This window comes from Cervus elaphus, chromosome 19, assembly GCF_910594005.1.
Source record: "Cervus elaphus chromosome 19, mCerEla1.1, whole genome shotgun sequence".
In the NCBI taxonomy this organism is placed as follows: domain Eukaryota; kingdom Metazoa; phylum Chordata; class Mammalia; order Artiodactyla; family Cervidae; genus Cervus; species Cervus elaphus.
Window position 1 is genome coordinate 50,763,723 of NC_057833.1, and position 15,483 is coordinate 50,779,205.

Here is a 15,483-nt window from a genome sequence, read left to right on the forward strand (position 1 = left end):
GGGAGGAGGGGATGCGGAGGGCGCTCCGGCGGCGGCGGCGGCAAGCGGGCGAGAAGGGAGGAGCGGCGCGAGCGGCCGGAGCAGCGCAGGGCCCGAGGCGTGCATGGCGCGCCGCGAGCCCGCCTCCCGCGGCTCTCCCCGGAGCGCCCCCGGGGCGCAGCAGCGGCTCTCGGGCCGGCCTCTCTCGTGTGGCTGCATCTGAATCTCTCGATCTCTGGATGCCGTGCTCCCTGGGAGAAGCCCGCCTGCGTTGGGGCGGAACGGCGGCGGCGCTGCGCCGGATTCCGCCCTCAGCCTAGTCCTTCTGCGCCCGGCCGCGGTGGGCCCGCAGCCGGTGGCGAGGAGCCTGGGGCTTGAGGAGTCGGCGCGACAGCCCTCCTGGGCCGGCGGGTCCGGGCCAGCCCAGCTCCGTTTTGGGGGAAGGGGTAGGAGAGAGGGGAAGGGCCGCGGTGCAGGAGCCGGTCCTCGCCCCCGCCCCCTGCGCGGACCGGCTGAAGGCTGGGCTCGGCTTTGGCCCGGGCCAAGCTCCCACTCTCGCCGCGGGAGGTGGTGGGGGATGCGGGCGACGGCCCCCTTGGGCTCCAGGACCCTCCCCCCAGGGCTCTGGAGCTGTTGCTCCGCCCGCCGCCCCCTCCCCCGTCCTCTCCACCCCCCCATCCCACCTCCCCACCCCTCGTAAGGAAATAATGCTGGCTGGCGCCCGCACCTCCCAGTCGCTCCCAGTCCGCCGAGAGGGAAGGGCGCCCGCTTCGTCTCCACGCCGGGACCCCTGCCGAGCCGCCCTAGCTGCCTCCTTGCCGCGCGTGCCGCTGGTCTCCGCTTAGGCAGAGTCTGCGAGTGCCGCGCCCGGGAATTGCCAGTCCCGGGGAGGCGCCGCCCGCAAGGACACCTCTCCGTCCCGCCTCGTCCGCAACTCCGGTCCTTGTCGAGCTCGACGCGAGCCAGGAGTCCGGACGTCCCTCTGCGCGCGGCTCAGCAGCTCGAGCAGTCCCCGCTGCCCCTGCTCGGAGCCAGCTCCCTCTCGGACCTGGGGCTCCCGACGCGGATTTTCAGCCACTTCTCACCTCGGGGCTGTGTCTGCCTCCCGCTCGCTCTTCCGCTGCCCTCCTTCTCCGCTCAGGACGGGGGTGCCAAGATGCCCCGCTACTGCCCAGGGCCCCGGGCCGCCCCCGACGTGTGACCCCAGCCTGGTCCCCCTACTCGGCCGTCCACCTTCCCCTTGGAGACCCCCGGCCCGGCCCCCGGGGGAGGAGGAAGAAGACGACGAGGCCGAGGGGGGGATGTCCAGCTCCAAAAGCGTGAGCCCCCCGGGCTACGCGGCGCAGACAGCGGCGGCGCCGGCGTCCCGGGGAGGCCCGGAACACCGCTCCGCGTGGGGAGAGGCCGACTCCCGCGCCAATGGCTACCCCCAAGCCCCAGGGGGTTCGGCCCGCGGCTCCACCAAGAGACCTGGGGGGGCGGTGACCCCGCAGCAGCAACAGCGCCTGGCCAGCCGCTGGCGCAGCGACGACGAAGACGATCCTCCGCTGAGTGGCGATGACCCCCTGGCCGGGGGCTTCGGCTTCAGCTTCCGTTCCAAGTCGGCCTGGCAGGAGCGCGGCGGCGACGACTGCGGTCGCGGCAGCCGGCGGCAGCGGCGGGGCGCGGCCGGCGGGGGCAGCACCCGGGCGCCCCCTGCGGGCAGCGGCGGCGGCTCGGCTGCTGCGGCCGCCGCAGCGGGCGGGACAGAGGTGCGCCCCCGTTCGGTGGAGCTAGGCCTGGAGGAGCGGCGTGGCAAGGGCCACGCGGCCGACGATCTGGAGGCCGGCGCCGTCGAGGAAGACGAAGGGTCCGGGGATGGGGGCAGCTCGGCAGGCTCGGGCGCGGGGCCTGGTGCGGTGCTGTCGCTGGGCGCCTGCTGCCTGGCACTGCTGCAGATATTCCGCTCGAAGAAGTTCCCATCGGACAAGCTGGAGCGGCTGTACCAGCGCTACTTCTTCCGTCTGAACCAGAGCAGCCTCACGATGCTCATGGCTGTGCTGGTGCTCGTGTGCCTCGTCATGTTAGCCTTCCACGCGGCACGGCCCCCGCTGCAGCTGCCCTACCTGGCCGTCCTAGCGGCCGCTGTGGGTGTGATCCTCGTCATGGCCGTGCTCTGCAACCGCGCCGCCTTCCACCAGGACCACATGGGCCTGGCCTGCTACGCGCTTATCGCCGTGGTGCTGGCCGTCCAGGTGGTGGGCCTGCTGCTGCCCCAGCCGCGCAGTGCCTCCGAGGGCATCTGGTGGACTGTGTTCTTCATCTATACGATCTACACGCTCCTGCCCGTGCGCATGCGGGCTGCGGTACTCAGCGGGGTGCTCCTGTCCGCCCTCCACCTGGCCATCGCCCTGCGCACCAACGCCCAGGATCAGTTCCTGCTCAAGCAGGTAGGGGCCCACCTGGGCACAGGTACTGGATAGTAGGGTGTGCAGGCCTTGGCCTGACTCCAAAGAGAGGCAACCCACCTTCACCCTTTAAACTGGTGAGAAGATCCAGAGAGACATGGCTCTGTCAGCTGTGTGGTGTCTTCTAGCCTCTGACCCCCTACTCTGAGCCCTAGCATCTTCCTTCACAAAAAGGGTGCTCTTCTATGTAATGTTCCCGCTGACAGAAGACACACCAAAGCCTATCCATTATTGTAGGGATACTAATGAGGAAGGCGGGTTGGAGGAGAAAATTCTTTGGAGAGGTCCCCTTCTCTTCCTGTGCTTCTGTCCTTGTATATATGGCCCCTGACCGAAGTGACTGGACCTTCTAATCCCTCTCCCAGCCTCTCTCTGGGAAGAGCCACTGATAGTTTGTAGTGAACTCAGTTGAGTCCTGGATGGAGGATTGATGAGGGGAAACCCTAGGAACTCCTTGCCTAGTCTTAGGGAGGAGAAAGGGTAACCCTGCCAGTTGCCTGAGACTGGGGGTTTGAAAGCTGGAAATATACCTGAAATTGAGGGAGGGCTGACAAATGTGTTTCATTTGTGAAAGTGCCCACAGCCAAAAAGCTGCCTTCAGCAGAAGTGGGAAGCAACCTTTGTGTGTGGTGACAGTCCTCTCCTGGCCAGAGCAAAAAGCTAGTGTTGTATGTCAGGACCCCTTCATGTGGGTGCTCCTGGTTATTACTTGTGGTGGGGGCTTTTTTCACTCCTGGAATGAGTTAGGTGAGCCTCAAATGATGGGATCAGGAGGAAATAAAACTTCTGCCTGGTTAACTGGTGATTCCTCTGAAGACTTGTGAGAGGAAGGCATGCTTGCCATGGTGACCTTGGATGAGACTGGCTCTTCTGACATACACACCTTCTCCCCTTAGCAGTGCCCTTGTCTGTGGCACCATGGGCCTCATCCACTGGCCCCTGCTCAGCCTACTTGGTTGTGCTGCAGCTTGACTGTGAGAGTCAAATGGCCCCTTGCTGCAGTCTAGTCTCTTGACCGTAGACCCTACTGCACCCCCTACCTCTCTCTGGGCATCTGCTTCCTCTACAGAACTTCTTAACTAACTGAATTCCAGTCATTGCCTTCTCCTCCCCACTTTTAGTGCCTTTTGTCAGACTTCAATCCTGTTGAGGGCTGCGTGTTTCTTGAGGGGCTCTCCTGTACCCCCTGGCTTTCTCAAAATAGTGCCAGTGTGGTCTTCATGGCACTGGGCTCTAGGTGTACCCCCAAGGCACTCTGTGACTGGGAAGGAGAGGATCTGCAGCCCCTCTGGGCCCTAGGTTCCTTGTCTAGCAAACGAGAGGATAATGCATGCCCCTTCCAGTTCTACCCCCTCTGTGCCAAGCCTCACCTCTGCAAGGAGCCCTCCTTCCATTCCAGCCATGCTAGCCTCTCCCTCTTCTGCATGGCCAGCAACAGAGTCAGAGCCACAGAGTGGGGCACTTACTTATTCCCTAGTGCCCCTGGTTTTACTCCCCATCCAATGTAAGCCCCTTGGATACAGAATTCCTGAGGTGTGTGTGTTTTTCCTTCTTTACCATCTCTTCCTTGTCTAGCACTGTGTAGAATACATAGGGACTTCATAATTGCTTAACTAGTTATATTCCAATGAGTGAAGTAATTGGGGTTGTTGATGCTAAAGAAGTTTTTCTGATCTGGGATCAGAAGGAAAAAAAAATCTTTAGAGATCATCTTTAAATTTAAGAGAAAAACCTATTGAGAGCTGGTTTTAAAAAAGTTAACTACTATTGTTAGTGCTTATAAAGGCTCCAAATGTTTTGACCCGGGTACACAAGCTAGCATATGAGTATTTTATCTTTGAAGGTTGTTCCTGGCTTGAATGGGAGGCAGGTTGCTTGGGTGGGTTTGGCTTTTCTGCAGAAAGACAGGCATGGCATCCACATGGAGCAGCAGAGGTTTCCAGGATCATTCAGAGTATTTACTGAAACCAGACTCGGGACTCGGGGCCTGATTACAGCCCTAGGCAACCCGAGGTGAGTGATTTTAGGAGACTGGAGTCAGATCCCAGGATGGCAGTGCTGGACCTGGGGTGCTCCATCTCCATCTTAGCATGAAGATGCCATTGCAGCAGCAGAGTTGGCTGACTGACTTCCCCATCTAGTTCCTCAGGCCAGTCTCTCTCCCTTCTCTCCCCAGCTTCACACCTCCCAACTCATGCTTCTTTTATCCAGTTGTGGTCTTCAGACCTTCCCCTGTCTGTAGGCTCTTGCATACATTTGCACTTAACTTCTCATGACCTGCTGTGCTGAGTATAGCAGAGCTTGTTAGAAATGATCCATGATAATCAGAATGCAAGCATTCTTTCTAGTTGACTTAAGACTAAACTGTATCTTTTTTTGGTTTGTATTTCATTTGCCTTTTTAATTATGTCTGATATTAACTTTGTGTTTCTTGAGCAAATCTTATTGGATGGTGGGAAATACTAATGAGACAATCAAGTATTACCCTCTGCCTCAGGTTACCCCAGAGTGGCAGGTGTTGGAGAATGGCCTCTGTTAAATGCCTTGTTCTTATCTTTGATGAAGATACACATCCAGGTAAATGGGCCATCAGTGTGTGGTTTTTAATATTGGGGCTTTGGGAATTTGCCTCCTTGACCTTGGACACAGAGTAGGCCCTCAGGAATCTGTTGGCATTTTTTCAGTTCTCATGCGAGACTGGTCCCCTTGCCAGCTGCCCCACAGCTCAGATCTTCAATATCAGTATCTGATCTCAGTATTTTATTCTTTCCCAGTCCCTCTTCTGTCTTGGGCTCTGCCCTTTGTTCCAGTTAGAAGGGAGAAACATTTAGTATCTTATCTGATGCCTCCTGATGGTTTTTACTCAAGAGGAAACTGAGAGGCAAGGTGGGGCAGCCCTTTCTGGGGTGGGGAGATGTTTCTTCCTTTTGCTGTATCCCCTGCTCCAGCTCTTCCCCTGGTATTCACGCCCCGCCCCCCTGCTCTTTTTCTCTCACTTCCTTTCACTTTCCTCCTCCTCCACTCCCCTGTTGCTCTCCTCTCCTCTGCACGCCTGCTTTTCTGCTTCCCTGTCTCTTACTCCCTGTTTTGCAGCCTCTCAGCCTTGCCTTCTGTGCTCGTCTCACTGTCGTCTCCTTGGTGGGATACAGTAGGAGCGTCATGGGATTTTTTTTTTTTCCCTTCTTTGCCTGTTAGAAGTCCCTCTGCTACACCCATACCATAAATAACACTCAAGCATCTGCCAAACACATTCCTCACTTGTGTTAATAGGCTGCAATGATGCCGGAGCCTGTTGCCATGGCAACCTCATTTTTGTTTGACTGTATCCCACTCTGCTACATAAAGCCTCTGCATGCACTCACACACAAACAAGTGTGCTCACACAACTATTACATATGCTTAGCTATTAGAAATTATTTTGTAGAAAACATCTTTGGGTCTTATGGGGATGGACAGTCATTTGGCAAAGGAGACGAGTGTCTCTGCTTGTCCACTGTTACTCTAGGAGGTGATAATGGATGGAAGAGTGCTTCGAAAAGTAGAGAGTCCTGTTCAGATGTGGGGTATTATTAGTCTGCAGCAGCATCAAACCCACCTGCTACAGTTTCTGAAAAGAAGATTCTGACCCCATGTGGGTCCCTGTGAGCCTGGGAGAGCTGTCAGAGGTTGCCCTTGTGGTGCGGGCTGACCCATCCCTACCCAGCCTGTCTCCAGCTCCTTTCTTGCTTCCCTCTGTCCCTTTTGAAGAAACTCAGTGATTTTCTGCATTTCCTCCTTTGTGCCTGTTTGAATCCACAACTGTCACCAGTTGTTCCAGTGATCAGAATGGCACTTGCGCTATGTGGGTGATGTTCTGTGACCATGAGCACATGTGAATGTCCGTGGTTGGACTGGATGGGGATGGGGAAGCAGACCAAGAAATGACTACTGTGGCTGCTGAAGGGTGGGTGTCTGTCTGTCATGTGGGCAGCCTCTAGTATGTATGTGCATGTGTGTGCATGTATGTGAACATGTGTGTGCATGTGTGTATTTGTGTGTATCTGTTGTGTGTGCTGGCCTGGGTTATGGAGGTGGGCTGAGGGAAGCCTTTGTGTTGACTTTGAAAGGAAATCATCACAGCTCTGTCCTGTTTATTCTTTGCTGGTGGCTGACTTCCTGTGGCTGTTTGCATTTCTGATTCTGGCCCTTGATCGACCTTCTCACCTTGACCTCTGACTCCCCAGGGAAGTACCCTGGATGCACATGCCCCCACTTTCCATAATGAACCTGGGGGCTAGACTTGAGTGGTCAGTTCCCCTGCCCCCATGGAGTCTCACCCTTCCCATTCAGAAGCCCAGGCTGCCCACTCACTCAGCCATCCGGTGAGCCCTGTGGTGAGCTGCTACCTCACTCTGGAGCTTGGCCCAGAGGCCTGTGTGGTGGGTCACCGTGTCCGCCCTGTGTACCCTGCTGGCTGCCGCTGCCTCCCTGCTTGCTAGGTGGTGTGGAGAAGGACACACACATTCAGCATGACACCAGGGGTCATCTGCCACCAGTTACTTTCCCCATCACTCACATTTCTGGACAGGAGAAATCTGGCCATAGTGAACCCCAGCAGCAAAAGTAGGCTGGGGTGGGGGGCTGGCTCTGAGTTTGTAGCTGGGGAGGGTCTGCTTGTTTTGCCTCAGTGCTAATTGTATTTGCTAATTGTTTTTGATTATGTGGCCTCCTTATCTCTGCAGTGGGAAGGGTGTGCTTGGAGTGGGGCAGAAGCCTCAGGGTGGGGGTCAAGCAAGGCTTCTAGATAGGGGGTTGTCTAGGCACATCTGGATAGGGGTGTCTCGATGCCTGTGGGGAGGACTTCCGGAATGGCAGAGGCCTGGCCAAGGAGCAGAACGGTCAGCTGCTGTACTTTGGGAATGATGACTGGTAATAATTCTATCTAAGTTTTAATCTGGAGCAAGAGCATGAGGTCTGTGTGCTGTGGAGCACAGAACAGTGTGCTCATGTTTGTCTATAAACAGGACACAGACAACATATTAAACCCCAGCACCAAAACCTGCCCAGCCTCACAGAAGAGTTTTGAAAATCAGTGTAAAAGGCCTGGACAGAAGCTGTCCTGTGCAGACCCCTGGCTACAGTCACCCTGTCAGAGGGTGTAGGGCTGTGAGGAGCCCACTCGGGCCCAGCCAGGGGTGGGGTGTGTGTTGGGGGAGGGAGGTGAGAGCCTCTCTGCGAGTGTACGGCCTCTTGCCCGATGACTTTCAGTCATGGCAACCTGCTTGGCACCTCTGTTAACTTTATTTATCTTGTGGTAGATCTGGCCAATGGTCATTTACTTCCCAGGAGCATCCTCTGTGTTGGGAATGGAAGCACTTTTCTCTCGGAGTCCCATGTGACTGTGCCCAGAAATTCTTTGGGTGCAGTTACATAAGTTACACTTGAGCATATGCTTCTTTCCTCCATGCCTATCAGGTCGGGGGAGCTTGCTAGTGAAGGGCAGGTCAGTGCTGATTTTCTCTCCCAAAAGCAAGGCTCCGTGAAGATAATTAGAAATCTCTACTCCCCCGACTCCCCCCACCCCCGACCCCCACCTCTTTTCTCCAGGTAACATTCAAATCCAGGACAGGGAAGAACTCTCTTTCAACATCATGAACAAAATCTGGGAGTTTCTAGTTAATGGACCATGAGCTTCATAGGAAGCAGCATTTTGGTCTAGCTGTTGGAAAAGGCCAGTAGGGTCTTGGTTAGGCTTGTGGGCGTATCCAGTTCATAGGAAGACTGAGGCCCCATCTGAGATTCTATGTTTGATTCTAGAATTTAGAGGAGGGTACTAGTTTGGTCAGGGCATTGGAAACCTTGACTTCTGAGAGAACATTTGAAAGAGTGAGAGATGTTTAGCTGGGAGGACAGCAGACTGTAGCAAGGTAAGAAAGCAGAAACATGGGCAAAATGTTATTTATTGCTGGGATCCCTGTTATCAGATGTTAGAAGAAGGACTGAATTTATTTTTGGTTGCTCCCAAGAGCAGAGTTGGGGCAAATGGGTAGAAACAGTAGGCAGATTTCAGCTCCAGGTGTGTGTGTGCTAAATTGCTTCAGTCATGTGTGATTCTTTGGGACCCTTTTGACTGTAGCCCGCCAGACTCCTCTGTCCATGACATTCTCCAGGGAAGAATACTGGAGTGGGTTACCATTTCCTTCTCCAGGAAGAAGATACTTTCCAGCCTTTGGGGTTGTAGCCATTACACCAGATGCCCCCTGAGGTAGCCAGCTGTGTCAGTGGAGGTGTTCAAGGGGAGACTGGGCTGAGGTAATGGAAGACTCTGCTTCTGAAGGTCCGGGGGGGGGGGGGGGGGTCCCAGGAAGGGATCTATATTTTTTGCCAGCTTGGATCTAGTTTTCAAAGCTCTCTAGCTGATCTTGATGACCAACTCTTAGGTTTGGGATCGTTGGCCAAGATAACCATTCAATTCACATCCAACCCTTGAATTCTATGGTTTCATGTCTTGCTACAGCATGAATGCCTGCTGAATCTTTTGGGATGTCCATCGTCACGCCTAACTTGGTCTCTGTTTAAAAGTCACAAAATCACTGCAGACTTGCAGGCCCCTTAGGAGATGTCCAGGTGGGGCTGGTGAGCATATTGGTTGTAGGATGCGGAGGGGAAGGTGACTGGTAGTGGTTAGAGAGGGTGGGAAAGATGGCCTGTACCTCCCATCCTGCCTCCCAGCCATTCCCATCCCCCCACTCTTGTTTGAGGCAAAGCAATCTGTGGCTCAGCATTGGTGGTGGTAGCGGTGGTGAGGGTGGTCAGCAGAGAGATATACCTTAGTTTGAGTCCTGGTTTACTCATTCATTTGTCTGGTAAGTGAAAATGAAAAACACTGAGGGTACCCAAGGTAGGTCCAGAAGGGACGGTACAGAATGTGGAAAGTGAGATCAGGGGTAGGCAAGAGGTCAGGAACTAGGAGATGGTTTGAAGGAGGAACAGTAGGATGTCAGGCAAGGAAGAAGAGATTGGAGCTGTGAGTGTGGGGAGGGGAAGAGCTTGGAAGTGGGGGCAGGGATGCTGTCTGGAACAATGGGATATAGTCACAAGAAGAGGGGGTAAACAAGCAAACACTGGGAGACAGTAGTGGCTTTATTCTTTAGGCCTGCCTCATGTGTCAGCCTGGACACTGTTCCCCCACCACATACACATACACACACTTCTTGCTCTGGGAGGGTTATCGGCTCTTGCTTCTGGGCTTTGAGGCTTCCTGATCTCACACTTGGGTGGCCTCCTCTTCCTTCTCCCTTAGGGCTTCCTGGGGGTTGTCTCACAGGTTGCCACAGTCTCACTTGGCTCTTGGAAGGGGTCCTGAGGGACCTTGATACATGACACGTAGTAGGTGTTCAGTGAGGGTTTGAATGAATGAATGAACGGGTGGTGGGGTGGGTGGATGGCTGCACGCAGACTCTCGGCTGTGCCGAAGTGCTAGACCAACACCTCCACAGAAGGAAGCGATGCAGCTCGGCTTGGAGCCTATTTTGGTGGATTGTTATCCTAAACTCCGAGCAGGGCTTCCAGAGTACCTCCTGCTGCAATTTAGAATGTGTGTCTTCTTGGAAACAGAGAGCTGTTGCCTGGCAGTGCCGGTACTATATCCCTTCATGGATTTGAAAACCATTATTAAGTCATTCTTTCAGCCTTCTCCCCATTCATTCAGACAACAACCATTTATTAGGTGCCTACTGTGTACCAGGCGCTGTGCTAGGCCACGAGGGTCCAAAGAGGACTCAGGCCAAGCCCCAGCACCCAGCATTGCCTTTAGCCTAGACGCTCCCACTAACTGTCCTTTGGAGGGATGTTGCTCAATGTTTCACGTATACACATTCAGTCCTGTGTCAGGTAAGTTTAGGAAATACTGGCTTGATCAGAATTCTTCATTGTAGAACTTTAAAGCTTTTCATATGTTAACATGCCATAGAATTTGCCAAGAGGGGGTTTTTGCATGAAGCCATTATCAGACATGTTTGACCCCAGAACCAGTTTTTGAAGGAACATAGTAGAGGCATTAGTGTATGTTGGAACTCACTTTGGGACACACTGCTTCAGGGGCTGGGAGGGTCTCAGCGTCCAGCCCCGCCTCAGGGATAGGCCTAGGCAAGGTCATCTAGATGTGGGTGTTTGTTTGGGGGTTCTTCTCCCTCAAAAAGGAGACGGAGCAGCCTGCATTAAAAGTCTCATTCTCTGTCTGCATCCAAAATTCTTTATAAAGTAAAATGATGGGACTGGAAGGGACCAGGGAGATGCCTCCTTTATCTAGTTCCAGTTTCCTTTAAGGGTTTTCTGTTGTCGTTAGACATTGGAGCCTGTTGGGCTCTGTATTATGACCTTTGGTGGGGGAGCAGGTCCATTCGCTGAGGGTCTGGCTGCCTACGAGAAAGTAGTGACGGGCCGTTCAGAGCATTCTGGGACCAAACAGAGTTCCCCAGTTTGCTTTGTTTCCTACTATCTAAAAGGAGGAAGACTTTATAGAATGTTGATTGAAAACAATGACTATCTATTGAGTTTTCATTGTAAGCTTGGCACTAAGCTAATCCATTACATATATGACCTCGCTTAGTATCAACCCTAAGAGAAAGACATTCTTATCCCTGTTTCAGGGCTGCAGAATATAGGATAAGAGAAGGTAAGTAACTTCCCCAAGGTCACTCAGTGAGCAAGCACAGCAGATGGTTCGGCGCCTGCCCATATTCCCTGGGCATGTACCTTTCACTCTTGCCAGCCAGACTGCCAGCTGTCAGCACCTGAGGGCTTTCTCTGGCCCTGAGCCTCTCTGCTTGCTTGTGGGGCAGGTCAGAAGTACCGGGGGGCGGGGGGGAGTGCCCACCCCCAGAGCAGATCTCAAGCAGTGACTCTTGGGCGCTAGTGGATAGCTAGCTCCCTTGACCCTGGTGTGGGGGGAGTTAACTGAGACAAGCCTTCTGTGTTAGCCCCCAGGCCTGCAGGACACAGCTCTGGTTGTCCACAGTGGTACAGGCTGTTTTTCTGTTTTGCCCTTCCTTCTTTATTTTCTCCCTCCTTCCCTTCCTTCTTTATTTTCTCCCTCCTTCCCTTCCTTCCTCCCTCCCCAATCTTCCTTCCATCTTTCCTTTCTCTTTTTCTTCTTCCTCTGTGTGTATGTTTTTTTTTCCCTCATTTCTCCATTCTCTAATATTTTCTGGGGTCACCTCCCAGGCAAACCACTTCTTTCAAATCCTTGTCTGAGGATCCTTTTCTAGGAAGAATCCAAATTGAGAGTGGAGAAACTGAGATTCTAATCCGGTTTGACTTGAACACTAGGGAGGTGAGTGATCACTTTACTGGGGCAAAAATGCATCAGGTACAGGGACTTCTGTGGTGGTTCAGTGGCTAAGACTCTGTGCTCCCAATGCAGGGTACCTGGGTTCGATCCCTGGTCAGGGAGCTAGATCCCACATGTCACAACAAAGAGTTTACATACCACGGCTTGAAAAAAAAAAAAAAACAACGGTTCCACATGCTACAGCTAAAAGCTTCCATATGCCACAGCTAAGACCCAGTGCAGCCAAGTAAATAAGATAAATATTTTTTAAAATACATCAAGTACGGAGCTCTGTGGCAAACTCAGAACCCTAGTCCTGCCTGGCCTCTCCCTCCTATCTGATAACATATGTTTGTCACCAGTACAGTGGTTTCTAGACTAGTGGGATGATGTGAAAAAATGTATTTTTTTTGGTCTTGTTTTATATATGTATATATTTGTTTGTTTTGAATTTCTGCTTCTTAAAAATGTATGGCTTTCTGTCCCCTAGACAATGGCTCAAATATCAGCCAAAAGACTCAACTACTTTGACCTTTGATTAGCATTTTGTAGATGCCAAAGGACTTTACCATGTGCGATCTTACTTGCTTCTCACTACTGCCCTGAGGAGGTGATGAGCTGAGAAGGTGCAGACATTGGCTTCGGGGCCCAGGAGAACGCCCTGGTTGGGTGATCCTGAGCTGCCTTACTCTCGCTCAGCCCATTCCCTCTCTGTAAACTGAGGATAAGTTCCTGACTGACAGAATCTGTTGTTGGGTGCCCAGACAAGGTAATGCATGCGAGGGTTCTCATAATTACAGACCTGTGCTGCTTATATTGTGCTGAAGAGGAGGAAGTAGGGGTTGAAAGAGGTTGAGTGACCTTATTCAGGTCACACAGCCAGTTAGTTAGCTTAGGAGCTGCTGTACAAATACAGATCCCTGACTCCAAATCCAGTGCTCTTTGCACATGTGAACCTGAGTCCACCCCATAGTACCTAAAGAGGCTGTAGAAGGCACAGCTGCTCTCAAGCAGTTGTCTTGGGTGGTTTTGGAACACGTGGTTTCTCATTTGTGATGCCTCCTTCCCATGGGGTGTCTGGCTCAGATAGGCATCAAATCATTTGTCACTTCCGGAGCCTGCAGTGATGCTGCAAGAGGGGAGAGCGTGAAAGTGTTTAGAGGACAACTGAGATCAGATGTTTACCTGTGAAGGGCCCCTGAGTGGTCTTCTGGATGGGTCAGGAGGGATGAAGACCTGGAGAGGGGTCAGACACGATGCCGGGTAGCTTAGGTCTGGGTGTAAGGCTGCCTCACGTCCAGGCTTCTGGTGGCATAGATGGAACAGGGGCAGGAAGGGAGGAGGCGGCTGGGTACACAGCAGCATCACTTCTCAGAGGTCAAATCTGGGGTCTTTCTGTAGAGTCACATCTAGTGGATAGAGCAGTTTAGCGTTTACTCTAGGATGTCTTTAGAGCCCATCTCACCCAAACCACCATCATCCTAACAAGTACCCCAGATATCCTGCTTCAAAGCCACTTTTGTTATTTGTCACTCTTCTCAAGAAAAATAAAGGAAAATCTAACTCCTTCCCAAGTGCCAGTCTTTTGCTAAGTGGATTTTCAAGATTTTATTTTCACATTTTCTTTTGGGGGTGAGTGTGGTGATTTGGGCTTCCCTGGTGGCTCAGATGGTAAAGAATCTGTCGGCAGTGTGGGAGACCTGGATTAGATCCCTGGGTTGGGAAGATCCCCTGGAGAAGGGAACAACTACCCACTCCAGTATTCTTGCCTGGAGAATTACATGTGTCCTACTCTTTTTTGACTCCATGGACTGTAGCCCCCAGGCTCCTTTGTCTGTGGGATTTCCCAGGCAATGCCTCAGTGGGTTGCCATTTTCCTTTGTTGTTTGTTTGTTCACTTAACAGGCCCAAGCCCCCAAGTCCCTTTTCTTGTAACCATTTCACCATGCTGCCTGGGAGGGACCTGGCCATCCTCTGGAAGGGCTCCCAAAGGGTAGCAACAGCTCAGAAGTGCCTTGGTCCTGACAGCCGAGTGGAGGAGGCAGCCAAGGGAGAGTGATCGTCACTGAATCCTGGGTGAGCAGGCTAGGCTTGTACCTATCCCTGCCGAGGAAGGAGTCTGCGTTTGCAACATCTGACACTCTGCATTTAATATCAGAGTCACTCTGAAACACCCTCTTCTTTTCCTCTGGAGCACTCATACTGGTTTATAATTTTATTTCAGTAGGTTTATCTATCTGTCTTTCAACTTGTCAGTCAGCTCTTTGAGGACAGGGGCCTCGTCTGTTTTAATACTCAGGTATTTACTGAATGTTCCTGACTCTCTGACCCCCGCTGCCCAGCACTGTGGGAAGCAAGTGGATAGTTCCCATTTGCACGTTCCATAGGGAATGCTGACTCTTTACAGCCAGGGCTCCCTCCCTTGACCAAGGTGAGCTTGTCCCCTGCTGGCACCGGGCTCTGAGCCTGGGGGTGTGATCTTAGGAAACACTGCTTTCCATCTTTGCCCTCCTTCTTATGGGTTCTCTGCTGGTCTGTCCAGTGATGTCAGGAAGGTTCCCCGTTGTCTGCTTTTGCTTCTCCCTCTCATCCTTGGTCCCCTTTCTTCTTCTCCTTTTTCTTCTGGTATCTTTTTTCCTCCTCTTGAGTCCTCCCACTTCCCTCTTTCCAGCTGTAAGACGTGGGAAAGACCTGAGAGACTCGCCAGGAGGCAAGCTCAACTATAAGGACAGTAAATGTGAGCATGGCTAACTACACAAATTTCAAACAGTATTCTTCATGCTGTTCCAAGCAATCCCATGAAAGAGCAGTTCTCACAGTGTGTTATAAACTTCCTGATAGTTGATTGCCCTGTATCACAGTGCAGGAGGCACCTCTGTTTTCACCTCAAACGCCCAGCACTGAGACATCAACTTTCGGGGTAGGTTAACCTCCAGTCACCCAACAGAACTTGAGGCGTGGGAGGTGAAGGCATATTTAGGAGTTCTTATATAACCCTGGTACCCAGGCTATCTGCAGTGGGCCTGGACATCAGCATTTTGGAATGCTCCTGCTGATTCTGATGTGCACCACAGATGGGAACTACTGCCCTGAGCCTCCATGCATCAGCAGAGGGCTCGTGAGGATGACGCTGAGTCTGATTTATGGCTGTATCGAAAGGAGAGTTGTTTATATCGAAAGGGGTTTATTGTGTGGTGATTCAGTAAAGAGCGATGACCACTAAAAATTATTGCAGGTGTGTAATAGGGGAAGAAAACTTGGTTGGTAGTTGGTGTATAAAATCTTATCAGGCCAGGCTATGGCTCAGTATATTTATGTTCCTCTTATCACCAGCAATTAGCCCCAAACGTCGCTCAATGAATGGCTTAGCACAGTGCTGTAATAACTGCAGGGATAGTTTAGAAAACGACTGCTGCCCTGTGGGCTCCATGGTGCCATCTTGGCAGAGAGGCGCATCTCACTCAAGGCTCCTGACGGCCTGAGGGCTACACGCAAAGGCCTGCTGATCACTGTTAACTCTTCCCTTCTCTCTTTTTTATGTGGTATTTCCTTTCAGAATTGGAGAAGGAAATGGCGACCCACTGCAGTATTCTTGCCTTGGAAATCCCATAACAGAGGAGCTTGGTGGGCCCCAATCCATGGGGTCACAAGGGTCAGACACAATAGTGGGAGAAATTGTACATCAGTCTTTGTGAGTCTCCCTCCAACTAGAATGTAAACTAGAACAGTGTCTGTAGTAGATGTCTG

General features: G+C 52.5%; 1 protein-coding gene across 1 annotated transcript in view; it reads left to right on the forward strand.

Moving 5' to 3' along the window:
* The first annotated feature begins 946 nt into the window (after nt 1–946).
* ADCY5 (adenylate cyclase 5) overlaps nt 947–15,483 on the forward strand; it is a 162,920-nt gene continuing 148,383 nt past the window's right edge. The window contains exon 1 of the mRNA XM_043873986.1: nt 947–2,408. Coding sequence (XP_043729921.1) covers nt 1,281–2,408 — 1,128 coding nt within the window. The 5' untranslated portion in view covers nt 947–1,280. The remainder of the gene's footprint in view (nt 2,409–15,483) is intronic.